The sequence below is a fragment of the Pantherophis guttatus genome, chromosome 4 (genome assembly GCF_059756535.1).
Source record: "Pantherophis guttatus breed Tessera chromosome 4, ASM5975653v1, whole genome shotgun sequence".
NCBI lineage: Eukaryota > Metazoa > Chordata > Lepidosauria > Squamata > Colubridae > Pantherophis > Pantherophis guttatus.
The window spans coordinates 18,260,477-18,277,711 of record NC_142066.1 but is presented as its reverse complement, the minus strand read 5'-3'; the positions used below and the strand labels follow the sequence as shown (position 1 = coordinate 18,277,711).

Below are 17,235 nucleotides of genomic sequence, written 5' to 3'. Positions count from 1 at the left end.
ATAAAGTTCCATTGAAGTTCCTGATGAATATATATATATATATATATATATATATATATTACCTCTACGGGGAGGAAACCTTCATGCTGACCAGGACCTACAAGAAACTCGAAGTCCGAAGAGCTACCATCTTATGTGACCTCACATTCCTACAAAACTGCCTAGATAAAAACTTGATCCCCACATGCTTCCAACTAAAATTCCATTCTAAAACCTCAGCCACTGAAAGGATCCTGAAAAGGACTGAATTAAGCCTAATCAGAAATGAACTCCACAGGAAAAGATTCCTACTAGACCAAACCAACAAGGACCTACTCACTCTTCACCTCAAACTCAGCAACAAAATCCACCCAGCACTCTGGGACAAATCCAAACAACTAGCCTTCTGGAGAGCCAAAACAGAAACTGCCCACAAGACAAACACACACACCAACAAACTTCACAGACTAGAAAAACACCAGAAGCCCAACCCCCCTCCACAGCAACTCATGAAACAAACAGAACATAACATGTCTGACAGGATCCTCACCACAGCAGAAACCAATGTCCTTTCCAAAGGATTCAACTTTGCATCCCCACTGAAAACATCATATGCGGAGTTGAAGCCAGCCTAACCAAAATCAACCCAGATGAAGCCAATAAAATCAGACTTGAAGTCACCAATGTCCTCTGCTCCAGCAATCCACCCCGAAACAACATACACCAAGAGGAACAAAAAGCACTCATCAACTTGAGGAAAGACAATAACATAATCATTCTCCCAGCAAACAAAGGCAATGCCACAGTGGTGATGAACACATCTGACTACCAAGCCAAACTATCTAACCTACTCCAAGACCCCGCTTACAAATCTCTAAACACAGACCCCACCACCTACCTGGAAAAAACCACCAAATCCAAAATAAAAGCCTCTCCCATCAGTGAAGAGATCCAGCAAAAACTCATCCCCAGAGAGAAATCATCCAGATACCCCAAGCTCTATGTCCTCCCCAAGATACACAAAGAAGGAACACCACTCAGACTCATAGTCAGCTCCATAGGCTCACCTCTACAGAATCTTGCCAAATTTCTTGCCAAACAACTTCAGCCCTACACAGAATCCATCAACTCATACATACAAAGCTCATTCCACTTCATAGAAACAATAAAGAAACAAAACCTACAACCCAATGACCTACTTGTGAGTTTCGATGTCATACCCCTCTTCACCCAAGTGCCTATTAAAGAAGCCTTGACAGCAATCCAAAACAAATACAACCCCCCTAAACATATCCTAGATCTGACCAACCATTGCCTAACCAACACATACTTCATCCACAATGGACAAAGATACAAACAGATAGAAGGAGCACATATGGGATCACCCCTCTCACCCGTCATCGCAAACCTGTACATGGAACACTTTGAAACCAACACCTTAGATAAATCTGAACACAAACCCAAACTCTGGCTGAGATATGTAGATGACAGTTTCGTAATTTGGCCACACGGGAAAGAAAAACTGGACAACTTCCTCACATATCTCAACAGCCTACACCCCAAAATACAATTTACTATGGAAACAGAAGCTAACAACAAACTTCCCTTTCTGGACGTCCTAATCTACAAAAAAACCAATGGCTCCCTAGGACACACCATCTACAAGAAAAACACACACACACCAACCGCTACTTAAACGCACAATCATATCACCACCCTGCACAGATCAACTCCGTAGCCAAGACTCTCATCTCCAGAACCAAACGCCTAGCCGACAAAGACCACCTGAAAACTGAATTCCGCACTCTCACAAATGTATTTAATTTCTAATGAATTCCAAAGAAACACTATCACCAACCTAATCCAAAGGGAGACACCCCCCAAGAACCAAGACACAGAACAGGACAACGACATCGCCCTCCTCCCTTACATCAAAGGCACCACAGATAAAATCAGCAAAATTCTCCACAAACACAATATCAAGACAGCCTTCTGCACTGACCAAAAAATAGCCAACATCTTAAGAAACCCCAAAGACAAGATCCAGCTAGAAAACCAAGGAGTCTATGAAATACCATGCAAAATCTGCCCAGCCACATACATTGGACAAACTAATAGGAGAATAAATGCCCGCATTGCAGAACACAAGAATGCAGTCAGAAAAGAAGAAAAAACTTCCTCTCTTTTCCAGCACCTTAAAGCTACAAGACATGAAATTGATTTTGAAGGAACCAAATTAATCTCCAAAACTGAACACCTCAACAAGAGAATAATTATGGAAGCCATTGAAATAGTAAAACACCCCCATAATATGAATAAAAGTGATGATACCTCCCACCTACCAGACATCTGGAAACTAGCCCTTGTCGACAAACGAGTCCCAGCACCCACAGGCAGAAAAATCTACACCCCAGAAGCCAGACACACATACCCCGAGACCTCCAACCAAATCACATTCCAGCCAGCCACAAAGATGAAGCCCTGCCACCTGGTGGAGAAAAACCGACCATACACCTGAAGCCAAGCCAATAGACACAGACTGCGACTCCCAACCAATCAGAATGAAGAGGTGGGGCCATCCAGGCAAAGCAGACTACTAGCACCAGATTTGAAATAGTAACGGCAGTTGCTGCAGAAGATCCCTTGCATAAGCCTGATGATGGCAGATGAGATTTTGCTGAAATGTTGCCAAAGTGCTCTCAATCTTACAAGGGAGAAGACCCGAATACACCAAGACTTGCACATGCATATAATTATATGCATATAATTATATATAATTTTCTTGTCTTTTTGTAGGCCTTTATGTGTATTTTTCTCTCAGCCGGGTTTTTTCCCTATGTAAATCAAGATCTTTATACAGCCCTAGCTCAGTGAAATCCCATTCACTAGTTTCTAGGCTTTTTCAGACATCAAACCAGCATTTTGCTGTCTATTGGGAGATTAAAGGGAGACTAAAATAGATCTATTTCGGATTAATTAGTCCTCATCAGTTAGCCACACCCTCATCTCATGTCTCCTCCCCGTAAAGGTCAAATATTTATTTTCTTGTCTTTTCGAAGGCCTTTATGTGTATTTTTCTCTCAGCCAGGATTTTTCCTATGTAAATCAAGATCTTTATACAGCCATAGCTCAGTAAAATCCCATTAACTAGTTTCTAGGCTTTTTATTTATTTATTCATTCATTTTTAATTTGATTTATATGCCGCCCTTCTCCGGAGACTCAGGGCGGCTTACAATGTGCTAAGCAATAGCCTTCATCCTTTTGTATATTTATACAAAGTCAGCTTATTGCCCCCACAACTGGGTCCTCAATTTTTCAGACATAGATAGATAGATCTATTTCTATTTTGACCTTTACAGGGAGGAGACATGAGATGAGGGTATGGCTAACTGATGAGGACTAATTAGTCTGAAATAGATCTATCTTAGTTTTCCTTTAATCTCCCAATAGAGAGCAAAATGCTGGTTTGATGTCTGAAAAAGCCTAGAAACTGGTGAATGGGATTTCACTGAGCTAGGGTTGTATAGAGATGTTGATTTACGTAGGAAAAAACCCGGCTGAGAGAAAAAATATATACATACATACATATATACATGCATACATACATACATACATACATACATACATACATACGTATATCTCTATCTCTATCTCTATCATCTCAATCTCTATCTCATCTCTATCTATCTACCTATCTATCTATCTATCTATCTATCTATCTATCTATCTATCTATTTATAGTGTGTGTGTACAGCATCATTTTTAAAATAATTATTTTACTATTATGTGGCATATGGCTGACATTTTTTTTATTTTTTATTCTTGTTATGTAGATTGTATTTTATTTTACTTTTAATTTAACATATTGTTTCTTTCTTTTTAATATTTTGTGCATCCTCAACAGCAGTGATACTATGGTGGGATATCAAACAAACAAATAAGAAATCTGTAAATTAATGTAAGGCCATATTGTTTTAAAACTGGAAGATTTTTTTTTCCTGTTTTCGTAGAAATGGGGAAAAATTCTGTATTTGTTTCTAGTTTTCATTGCTGTCAGCAATTACAGGCTGGTGTACAATTGTTTACATACCATGGTTTCCTAGGTCTTGAATTCTGAATTGTTGATCTTTCAATTGTCATTATCAATTCCCACATCATTGTTTCAACTTCATCTCCTAGTGGGCAAGAACTTGTTGTGGAGACAAGTGCAAGTATAAATACTCTTAATGAGGCAGAGCTTGGGGAAACTTCAATTTGCTTATGATAAGACACTTTTGCACATTATGATGATACTTGCAGCCTTGGTCTTTATGCTTTTGCCTGAAATAATGTCCATGATTCCCAGTGCTAAATGTAGGACTAACGACCCTCTGCCTTTTCTTCACAAACAATATCAGTCAGGAGATTTCATAATTGTGGGCATTTTCTCTCAGATCTACATCTACCGTAGAATGATAGACTTCAGGCGACATCCATCTAAGGAGTTTTTTGGCACCACTTTGTAAGATTTTTTACAGAGAGACATGAAAAGAGAAAGAAGAAAAGGATATAGAGGAGAGAGGAGAGAGGGAGGGAGAGAGGGAGAGTATGTAAGGTACAAAAATATATAGATAGACAATAGCTTATAAATATTAGATGATGGATGGATGGATGGATGGATGGATGGATGGATGGAGAGAGAGACAGACAGACAGATAGAAATGGGTTAGATAGACGTTACAATCATTAAACTGAGTTGACCTATACCATCTATGATATTTTGGGAAGTATGTATTTTGACAATATATAATGCTTATTTTAGGGTCATAACTCCAATGTATCAGCACATCATCGCTTTAGAGTTTGCCATCATGGAAATCAATAGAGATACCACTATTTTACCAAACCATACCTTGGGGTTCCATATCTATAATGCCTACTTTGATCCAAGTTGGACATACCGAGCCTCATTGGAGCTCTTCTTTACAAAGGGCCAATTCATACCTAACTATAGCTGTGATGCTCAAAACAGACCAATAGCAGTCATTGGAGGACCTTCCTCTGACATCTATCTATACATGGCTAATATCCTTTCCCTTTACAAGATGCCACAGGTATGTTGTTTCCTTGGAATTTAGAGGCAGGAGATAAAAATCCATATAATATTTTTTCTGTAAAAATCTTCAAGGGAAAAAATATTGTGATTGTAATAAAAAGGATGCATTTTAGGAAATTTATCCTTCTAGAGACTACAAGTGAATTTTGGCGTGTTTTGGTTACACCACAGCACCTTAATTCGTCAGCTTTTTGATGTTTGAAGGGGCTAGCTTTGGGGATATTTTTCAGCAAAATCAATATTCACCAAAGTGAGCATAATCAAGATTCACCCAACCTAGTATTTGGGATTTTTTTAAGGAGTTAGTATTGATTTTGTTTCAATTTCTCTCTGGCCTGCTAACATTCTCCTTGGAAATAAGCTAAAATTATCTTGAAATATTGCATCAATAGTATTGAAAACAACTGGATAATCTTTTTAACCAATTAAGTAATATATTGTAAATTAATATTTATCTTAATGATATTTAAGTTGGAGTGTACAAATTGCATTACTTAAATATTTAAGTGATACAGTTTTTGCTCTCTGAATTAAATCTTGTATCTTGAGATATGATATTGGAAACCCCAGACATGGAGTTTATTCTGTAAATTGTTCTATGGTAACCTAACATGATATGATTCATCTCTGAATTGTGAACTGGTGTTCTAATGCAACTCTGAACCACTGACCTATTTTGGTGATGCAGCTCAGCCTTAGAAGTGATGGCATAGCAATCTCCATGCACAAATGGAGGTCTTCGGATTGAACTTACTTAATTAAGTCATGAGAAATGCTGGACATTCCTGCTCCATTAGCTCATTTTGAATATGAACATGAAACTTACACAGATTCTGGCTTCAGTTTCTAATTTAGCAGACAAAATATGGAGAGAATCTGATTGCACATCAACTTTTTACTTTACAGTCATTTTTTTTCCCTTTTATTGTTTATCACTCTGTTTCTAGATATTGTATGGTTCTGCTCCTGAAATTAGCACAAAAGAACAAACTGCTTTTTACCAACAGATGTTGCCAAATATGGACAGTCAGTACAAGGGAATTTCTCAATTATTGCTATATTTCACGTGGACATGGGTTGGGATGTTGTTAGTAGACAACGAGAGTGGTGAAATGTTTCTGCGCAGGGTGCTTCCCATGGCCACCCATAGTGGCATCTGCTTTGACTTCATTGAAAGATTTCCCCAAACTGTTCATTCAGCTAATCTGAAAAAGATGATCGAAATAGGATCTAATATGTACAAATTTGTTATGAAAAGTAATGTTACTGTGGTGGTAGTTCATGGTGAAAGTGCTAACATGATGGCTCTCAGATTTCTTTCCAATAATTTGAAAGACAATGATTTACCACTGTGGAGAAAAGGGAAAGTCTGGATTATGACAATCCAGATGGATTTCACATCAAATCGCTTTCACAGAAATAAGGATCTGGTTTTCCTTCATGGTGCTTTATCTTTTGCAATTCACTCAGAGAATGTACTGGGATTCCAGCAATTTGTTCAGATGAGAAACCCTAACTTGGAAAAGGAAAACAGTTTTATCAAGATCTTCTGGGAAAATGCCTTTGGCTGTTCCTTCCGCCCCTCTGTAACACAAAAGGCAAATGGGGCCACTTGTACTGGAAAGGAGAAACTGGAGGTTCTTCCTACATCTGTCTTTGAAATGGAAATGAGTGGCCACAGCTACAGTGTCTACAATGCTATCTACGCGGTGGCACATGGTTTGCATGACTTCTATTCATCTGTAATGAAATACGGAGAAGGGAGGCAAATCAAGGGAAAACTTTTGAATCAACATTTATGGAAGGTAAAATACCCCAAAAGACAAATTACAGATGTATCACTCTATCTTCCTACTAGATTTCAAAAAAAAAAAAAAAAAAAAAATTCTTCCAAGAATTCATTTCTCCAATTTAGGTGAAAATGAGAAAATTTGGTAAACATAAAGTTAGCTATTTACTTTTTAATAGTCTAAGACCAAGTAAATGTAAAATATCATTGATATATCCATATGTAACTCTTTGGAAATATATAAAAAAGAAGAAATACTATAAAACTAGGAATTTATTAGAGTCACAAAACAGTTTCTATAAGCTAAAGTTATGTATAAAAATGTTGCTTCTGACTTTCAAACACCTGCGTATTGATAAATTAGTAAGACTAAACATGATTTATTTCTAGATGACATGCATATAAGTTATTTTAAAGCATTATATTCTACAGTATATATTTATTTGGTCCAAGACCAATATGTTATGTTCCTGATTTTGTATTACATTTTTCCTTACACGTTTTTTTTTCTTATATGTTTATTGAACCTGCTAATGTTGAGAAGTTTCTGAAATCCAAAAAACATACTCAAAATTCAGTTTCTTTTAAAAGAAATCCATGGAGATTATTGACATTTCTGTACTAGAAACTTTTTAAAAATGTATGAAGGTCCTCGTCGTTATAATTTTAATGTTTCTAAATAAATTTTAAAGCCTTCTGCAACATTCTTCCCCTTATATTCTTTTATACTCTCCTCAATATAAACTTGTTTCTCAATTATTTTTTTCAAAAATCTGCTAGAAATAATTAGTCTGATTTAAATTGCTGAATAGTCAGATCTAGTATTTTATTTTAATTCTTCTGTTTCATTGTGGTGCTGTGAAGATTCTCTAATCATAGTTACAATCAGTAATATAATTTATTATTGCAGTTATTATTACCTTCCATGTTATACAAACCTTGAAAGGATTCCCTGTCTATATACTTTAAAGGGGAGAAAGAGTGCTGTTGTACATCTTGATCTATATCTCTGTTTGGCTTATTTTCTGATTTAGCTCAACTACATGATCAGAAGAACATCATTTAACAATAGTGCTGGGCAAAAAATTGGGTTCAATGAAAATGGAGAATTAGAGACTGGATTTGATATTATCAATTGGATCACATTTGAAAATTTGTCTTTTAAGAAAGTCCAAGTTGGCGACATAGACCTCAAGGACTCCAATGAAAAAATGGTCACCATTTATGAAGATGATATTGTATGGCCAAGAAGGTTTAACCAGGTATGCACCAGTCACATTGTGTTCAGTCCAGATTTCACCACTTCTAAAGCTCACTTAGAGCCAAACTATTCCATAGCAATGAACCTCAGAAACAGAATTATATTCTCTCCCTGAAGCCTCTCCAGCCTAGCTGTTGGTTTATTCGTGTGGGAAGCATTACAGTTAAAATAGGGCAAAACATTTAAAAATAAAAGATGCAAGGTTAAATTATGTATGAATTAAACAGACCTTGCCTAGAAACTAGCAACATTGATTGTGTTCTGTCATGCTGCCATGAGATCCTGAAACATACACTGATTGGGGCACAAAGGGCAAGCATACATACTGTATGTTTTGTTGTCTGAATGTCAACACAATTACAAAGAATAGAAGCAACTGGATATCCCCATTTGTTCAGATTGCTTCTGGATCTTGTTGCACCCATTCACAATCTATTCAATGGTTTCCATACTTCTCAGTTTTTGTCAGACCCAGGTGCCAGTTCGTCCATTGGTCCCATCTAGTATTACTTCTTTGTAGCATTCCGTAAGTCCACTCTGCTTTGAAATTCTTCAAAGACTTCCATCCAGCTAAAGAAGCTTTTCCTGGATTTTAGTCTCTGCTGAGCTGGTTATCGGCCACAGAGAGGGTCCTGTCTGGATATTATTTGAGTCTTTCTCTCTATATGCTGCTTTTAAGTCATTGGGGTGCCCCTTCGACAACAGCTGGCTAATCCTTTCAATCCAGAAGCATCCAAAGCATAATGAAGTGCTCATTTCCACTTGTGACATTTTGTGTATGTAGCCTAGGTGATAAACTTAGAAAGTCATTCATTGGTGTTCCCTAGGATACCTTCTAGGGTAGAAGGTGGGTAAATGGAGAGAAATAGAGTAGGCCACAAAGAAAGTTCACACCTTGCATTTAAAGTCTATGCAAAAACATTCCCATTCACTAAAAGCCTTATAGATGTTCAAAAACAAAGAAAAGTAAGCAACATTTGTAAATCTATGCCTCCGTAAAGTGGTCTTTTTATGGGCGACAAATTAAGTATTGTGATCTATAAGCTCGCACTGAAGTAAAAAGCTGTTCAAATCTTTTCCACCGAAAACCAGACTTTGCTGTCTCACATTATTATATCAAAAGAAAAATATGATGGAAAGACATTTCTGAAAATACGGAAAGAAACAGAGATGCCACGTTTCCAAAGATAAACTTTTTAAAAATTATTTATTTATGGACAGACCCAGCCACTTTCTCTGTGTAATGGAAAGTGCGATTCAGGCTACAGTAAGATTAAGATAGAAGGAAAACTATTTTGCTGCTATGACTGTCTTCGATGTCCAGAAGGGAAGATTTCTAACAGGGAGGGTAAGAGATATTATATATATCTACCTCACCAAATGAATCTGGTTGTCACATGTACCATGGGAAATTTTCTGTTTTCTGCCAACTCTTTCACTTGGCAGATTAGACTAGAAAATAGGGATAAGTAATTGAATTGCAAACATGTTCATTATTGGTAGCAAGAAGTGAATTTATGCAAATAATAGCTGAGTAGTTACGATCGGCCTCTCCTCTCCCTTTCTCTCCCTCAGCCTTGCCACACAGAAACCTCCCCTATCCTACCCCCTTCTCTCCCTCAGCCTTGACCCACAGAAGCCTCCCCTGTTCTATCCCCTGGTTGCTGTTGTGAAAGTAAAAAAAAATGAAACTCCTCTCCTCTGCTTGTGTTTTGCATTTGAAACAGATTTCTTTTCAGGTGGGGAGTGGGAGTACAACTCCTTAACGTCAGAGTGTGTTAATCATAATATAGGAAATGCTAATGCTCTGATGGTCATTTTGAAAAATCCTTTCTTAGTGAACACCTAAAAGCCAAGGTGAACATTCCTGGCAAATTTCAAGTTTGTAGCCTTTACTGTTCTGGAGATTTTGTGATTACGGCGAGAGTGGTTTTCACTTTTACATACATAGATAACTTGATGGCAACTAATTTTATGTACTACATATATTTTTTTCAGAAATGAATTGGCAGTCCTCACTTTATACAATCAGTTTTTATTTTTTCAATGCAACTTCAACATCGATATTTTCTTTCATAGACATGGATGAATGTTTGCAATGTCCAGAAGATCAGCATCCCAATGAGAAGCAGGTTTTGTGTCTCCCCAAAGTTACAACATTCCTGAACTACAAAGAAACCTTGGGAACAGTTATGGCTAGTTCTTCTCTTTTCTTCTCTTTAATCACAGTTGGAGTCCTTTGGATTTTTATTAAGCATCAGGACACTCCCATTGTCAGAGCTAACAACCGAAACCTCACATATGTACTCCTTGTTGCTCTTCTGTTATCATTTCTTTGTACTTTGCTATTCATTGGGAAACCTCACAAAGTGACATGCCTCCTTCGTCAAACTGCTTTTGGTATCATCTTCTCAGTGGCCATTTCTTGTGTTTTGGCCAAAACCATCATTGTAGTTCTAGCTTTCATGGCTACCAAGCCAGGGTCCAAGATGACCAAATGGTTGGGGAAAAGACTTGGCACATTTCTAGTATCCTGCTGCTCCTTTATTCAAATTAAAATTTGTATTATATGGCTGATCATCTCTCCCCCATTCCCAGATGCTGACATGAAGTCAATAACAGAAGAAATCATTCTGGAGTGTAACGAAGGCTCTGCCTTCATGTTCTACTGTGTCTTGGGTTATATGGGCTTCCTTGCCATTGTCAGCTTCACAGTGGCCTTCCTAGCAAGGAAACTGCCTGATGCTTTCAATGAAGCCAAGTTTATCACCTTCAGCATGTTGGTCTTCTGCAGTGTTTGGTTGTCCTTTGTTCCAGCATACCTGAGTTCAAAGGGAAAATATACGGTTGCTGTAGAAATCTTCTCCATTATAGCTTCCAGTGCTGGATTACTGCTTTGCATCTTTTCTCCCAAATTGTACATCATTCTGCTGAGGCCTGATTTGAACAAAAAAGATCAGCTCAAAAGAGAAAAGAACAGAGTACCATAAATTTAATTGCTGTTTCCTATTTTGCATCAGGTATCAGGAAGTATAAAACCTGTTTTGTCTAGGACCAGGGTAGAAACTAGGAGATTGTGAATTCTACTCCTGCCTCATACATGTGTTGTGGGGAAAAATAGAAGGAGGGAGAAGAATTAGATATTTTTGCTGCCTTGAATTATTTATAAAAAATAATAATTGCAAAAGAAAGAAACATCTTTTTTTTAAAAAATTCCCTCTACTGAACCATTTATTTATTTATTTATTTGCTTATTTATTCAATTTATATGCCATCCCTCTCCGAAGACCCAGGGTGGCTTTAACTGATATATGGATCCTAAATGCAGAACAACTAAATTTCTAAGATACTAGGCTAGAAACCAGGAGACTGAGGCCTTAGGCATGTATATATATATATATATATGGAGATATATATGGAGAGATGAGAGAGAGAGAGAGACAGAGGAAGGGAGGGAGGGAGAGAGAGAGGGAGAGAGAGGGAGGGAGGGAGGGAGAGAGAGAGAGAGAGAGAGAGAGAGAGAGAGAGAGAGAGAGAGAGAGAGATGAACATGGAGATAGACATAGAGAGATATATGGATTTATATGGATATACAGGTGATACTCGAAAAATTAGAATATCATGCAAAACTTCATTTATTTCAGTAATGCAACTTAAAAGGTGAAACTAATATATGAGATAGACTCATTACATGCAAAGCAAGATAGCTCAAGCCTTGATTTGTCATAATTTTGATGATTATGGCTTACAGCTCATGAAAACCACAAATTCACAATCTCAGAAAATTAGAATATTACATGAAATCAATAAACAAGGATTGTACATAGAACAATATTGGACCTCTGAAAAGTATAAGCATGCATATGTACTCAGTACTTGGCTTGGGCCCTGTTTGCATCAATTACTGCCTCAATGCGGTGTGGCATGGATGCTATCAGCCTGTGGCACTGCTGAGGTGTTATGGAAGACCAGGATGCTTCAATAGTGGCCTTCAGCTCTTCTGCATTGATTGGTCTCATGTCTCTCATCTTTCTCTTGGCAATGCCCCATAGATTCTCTATGGGGTTCAGGTCAGGCGTGTTTGCTGGCCAATCAAGCACAGTAATCCCATGGTCATTGAACCAGGTTTTGGTATTTTTGGCAGTGTGAGCAGGTGCCAAGTCCTGCTGGAAAATGAAGTCAGCATCCCCATAAAGCTCATCTGCGGAAGGAAGCCTGAAGTGCTCCAAAATCTTCTGGTAGACAGCTGTGTTGACCCTGGACTTAATGAAGCACAGTAGACCAACACCAGCAGGTGACATGGCTCCCCAAATCAACACAGACTGTGGAAACTTCACACTGGACTTCAAGCATCTTTCATTCTTCCTCCAGACTCTGGGTCCTTGGTTTCCAAATGAGATGCAAAAGTTGCTTTCATCAGAAAAGAGGACTTTGGACCACTGAGCAACAGACTTTAGCCCAGTAAGACGCTTCTGACGTTGTTTTTTGTTCAGGAGCAGCTTGACAAGAGGAATATGACATTTGAAGCCCATGTCCAGGATCCCTCTGTGTGTGGTGGCTCTTGATGCACTGACTCCAGCCTCAGTCCACTCCTTGTGAAAATCCCCAACACTTTTGAATGGCCTTTTCCTGACAATCCCCTCCAGGCTGCGGTCATCCCTGCTGCTTATGCACCTTTTTCTTCTACACTTTTCCCTTCCACATAACTTCCTATTAATGTGCTTTGATACAGCAATTTGGGAACATCCAACTTTTTTTGCAATTACCTTTTGAGACTTTCCCTCCTTATGGAGGGTGTTAATGATAGTTTTCTGCACAACTGTCAGGTCATCAGTCTTTCCCATGATTGTGATTCCTACTGAACCAGACTGAGAGACCATTTAAAGGCTCAGGAACCCTTTGCAGGTGTTATGGCTTAATTAGCTGATTAGAATAGGACCCTTTGAGCCTAGAATATTGAACCTTTTCACAATATTCTAATTTTCTGAGATTGTGAATTTGGGATTTTCATGAGCTGTAAACCATAGTCATCAAAAGTATGACAAATCAAGGCTTGAACTATCTCGCTTTTCATATAATGAGTCTATCTCATATATATTAGTTTCACCTTTTAAGTTGCATTACTGAAATAAATGAACTTTTGCACAATATTCTAATTTTTTGAGTTTCACCTGTATATAATACATAGATATAGATATTTACAGTAGCATTAACCACCAGGGTAAATCTTTTAAAAAAACAACACTATAAAACTCTAATAATAAAATGCTCTGTTCTAAACTCCAGTTTTTTAAATTTGTTTTTATGGCACCCATATGATATGGTATGTTATGTATGTAAGTTTTGGCGGGAGATTTGAAATACAATGGGTCAATTGTGATTGGTCAGCTCCCTGGCCAGCAAGGTATATAAAGGGAGCTATATAGTGGTGGGATTCAATTTTTTTAACAACCAGTTCTGTGGGAGTGGCTTAGTTGGGGGTGTGGCTTGGGGGGTCATGTGACCGGATGGGCCTGGCTAGTTGGTCATGTGACCGGGTGGGCGTGGCTATGTGCATAGGGACTACTCAGAGGGCTGAAAAAAGTCATTTCTGACTGGTCCTCACACTTTTGACCTGACCTCGCACTTGAGGATGTGACCATCCTCACATTTATGCCCGTTGCGGCATTCTTAACAACCGTGTCACTCATTTCACAACTGCTTCTCTTCATTATGGTGACAAGATAGGGCAAAAACATAAAATGTGAGGACAGTCGTAAGTTCGAGGACTGGTCAAAAGTGCAAGGACCAGTCAAAAATAACTTTTTCAGCCTTCTGAGTAGTCCATGTGCACAAAAGGACTGCCCAGAGGGCTGAAAAAGGGATTTCTGACAGGCCTTCGCACTTTTGACCGGTCTTCGCACTTATGACTGGTCATCATTTATACCCATTGTAGCATTCTTAACAACCATGTCACTCATTTCACAACTGCTTCTCTTCACCATGGTGACAAGATAGGGCAAAAACGTAAAATATGAGGACAGTCGTAAGTTCGAGGACTGGTCAAAAGTGCGAGGACCGGTCAAAAATAACTTTTTCAGCCCTCTGAGTAGTCCATATGCATAAAAGGATAAAGCAATAGAGACGGATGAAGGAAGGGAAGGAGTGAGGGTAAGAGAGGGAGGAAAAGAGGAGGAGAAGGAGAAAGGAAGAGAAAGTAGGGAGAAGAAGAGGGGGGGAAGAGAAAGTAAGAAGGAAAGAAGAGAGTGAGGTGGTAGGTTTGAGGAGAAAGATTGCTGTACAATAAAAATGATGAATGGGAAGAAAGCCAACCCCAAACAAATATAACGATATTAAGATAAAGAATGAATTGTTAAACTTTAAAGAATAAAAAAGAACAAATATGAATAAATAACAATAGTTAGAAACACACATACAAACATACAATGTATTTTCTTTGAACAGAGTACTTGGCCGGTTCACAAATTTAAACAGTGTTTAGTCATTTCAATTAAATTTACAATTTCTATATTTCCTTTTTGCCATATTTATTCCTCATCTATTTTTTTTAAAAAAAACCAATATTACCCTTCATCCTCATCTCTAATCTTAATCAAATTCAATTTTTCCCTTCTATTCTATATTATACCCTTTCCCATTGTCATCTATTTTTATATCCATCCTCACATTGGTTAATTATGTAATTATGTAATACAGTTGTTTAATACAAATTCAACATTTTAATATAGATCAATTAGTTATATAACTATCTTTTTTGTATATTAATCAATATGAACATGAATATTCCAATTATTTCCATGCAATCCAATTTCTGCTTTCAACACAATATACAATTAATAGTATCTCAATTATTACAATTCCCTAGTTAAATAGAGCTTTTTTTCTTTTGTGTTTTAAAATCTTGAACTCTCCTCTTTTGCCCTAAATTTCCCATTGTTTGCACCTACCTTTTTTGGTGAGGAGAAAGAAAAAGAAAAAGAAATCTCTCTCCCTGCTTCATTTTGTCATGTTGCAGCAGAACCTGCTTTAATTTCAGTTTCCTTTTAGCTAGGGGAAAAAAAATCTGCTCCAACACTCTTTGCAGCAAGCAAAGAGCTTGCAAAACAAGAGCTTACAAACGAGCCTGCAAAACAGCTGAGAGCGAATCAGCTGAGAGTCGGAAGCCGATCTAATCATGCTAATTAACCTATGCTGAAGCTGAAAGAGGCTGTTTTTTTCTTGCTGTTTGCTTGCAAGGAGGTAAGTGCTGCGAGGCACAGGTCAAAGGGGGGGGCACCCTCCTTGCCACTTAGCCCCCTCTGCCGCCCCCCTTGCCACTTACCATCCCCCTAAGGCATCCCACCGCCCCCAAGGGGGAGGTACCACCCACTTTGGCAACCACTGGCTTAACTACTTAACAACGGTTCTACCAAAGTAGAATCCCACCACTGGGTCTATCCATTTATATTTTCAGGCACCGATCTACTCATTTGTTTTCTGTTAACACTGATCAGCTGTAGGGCGGTCCTTTGTAGTCCCACGGCAGCTGCGAGGCCAATAAAATTATAAAAAAACACTGAACCATTTGTTGAATTGCTGGCTCGCCCACCCCTCACCCAGTGGTGCGGAAGGGCGGGGCAAGGGGCGGGGCGAGCCAGCAATTTAACAAATGTATATCTTAGAGAAGAAATACTGCCATCATTGTTCAGACCCTTTGCTGTCTTTGGACTGTTTGAACCTTGCGCAATAAACTCTTTCCTGCATTGAAGAGCTCGGCCTAGTTCCGTCATTTCTCCTATAACAGCTGGCGACTCCACCGGGACTAGGTGCAAGGCGATATTTCTCTGAGGGCCGTTTCAACCCCTTGGGACCATCGGGAAGTCACTCCTGAACATTCTCCAGGCGCCGCAGGGATAAAATCTCTGGGAGACAGCAGCGATAGCCCTATGGGACCGACGGAGCTCTGATCGAGTCCAAGAACCCTGCGGTGCAGGAAAGGTGGTCTGAACAAATTCCTGGCCAGGAATCTATGGAGTGGGAGCGTTTTTAAGTGAGTATATTGTAAAAGAATTGTACCTGCCTCATTTGAAGGCAGAAGAAGGGACCTGATCACTCCCTTGGACTCGGGGTGGTTACCCTAACGAAGTCCATGTCAGGTTGTGTGGGTGGTTAAACCGTCGCATTTCTCGCTAGTGGCCGTGAGTTTCCAGGGCTATGAGTCGACGGCAGTGTGGTAGAATGGGTGGGGTTCAGAGCATGCCAAATACTCTGTTGGCATGCATGTTAAAAGGTTTTGACAAGTATTTTAGCAACCCTTCCTATCCGAAAGGATCAAAGGATAGATTAAAATTCTTATGCAGACATGTGTGGCCACAAAGGGAGGCGGGCTAACCCCTCCCCCCTCAGGGATGGTTAAGGGAAGAAATAGTGGATAAGTTGTGGGGAGTGATTGTAGTGAATCAGGATAAATATCCTGATCAATTTTAATATATTGATCAATGGGTGAGAGCCCTGTTGAAAAAAGCTGAGGATTTATTGCAATGTCGGGCTGAAACAGTCGGGTTATGTGTATCTAAGCAGGCAGGAAAAGTAAGGGGGCTGCTGGAGGGAGCGGAGGAGGAAATCAGAGGCGTATGAGTGATCCTGGCGCGAAGTCAAAAGTCAAGGAGAGTCATTCGCCTAGAGGTAGCAGTCAGAGTGAGGGAAAGGGGGATGATAATGATGATGATTTGGAGGGGGCTGTAGGAGAAGAAAGAGCAGGAGGCACGGATGAATAAAAAGGCTGGTTTGTTGGCAGGGGCATTGCGAAGTGGTATGCAAGGGGGGTTTTCTCAGAATTTACCCCTGGGTCCTAATTAATGTGTAAGGGGAAAAGGAATGCCCAAGACAGATGGTGAGAAGTAGAGGGATGAGAAGAGTGGATTTTGGGTCAGGGATGCATAGGCAGCTCTCTGGGAGAAGGGGAGAACGAGGATAGAGGAGAGGTTTGAGTAGAAGGTTGGACAGACAAGTTCAGGTAGGGGTTTTGGGTAGAGGATTTGGAGAGGGCGCAGGGCAGCAGAAAGTGGAAAGTATTGGATTGGCAGACATGACTTGGTCAGATTGAGGGGGACCAGGCTTGGAAGAACCTC

General features: G+C 39.1%; 1 protein-coding gene across 1 annotated transcript; it reads left to right on the top strand.

The window, feature by feature from the left end:
* Positions 1-10,204: 10,204 nt before the first annotated feature.
* Positions 10,205-11,115, top strand: LOC148113826 (vomeronasal type-2 receptor 26-like). Its single transcript, XM_087893422.1, has one exon. It carries the CDS (start codon positions 10,207-10,209, stop codon positions 11,113-11,115), a length of 909 nt encoding a protein of 302 aa, XP_087749548.1. The 5' UTR covers positions 10,205-10,206.
* The last annotated feature ends 6,120 nt before the right edge of the window (positions 11,116-17,235 follow it).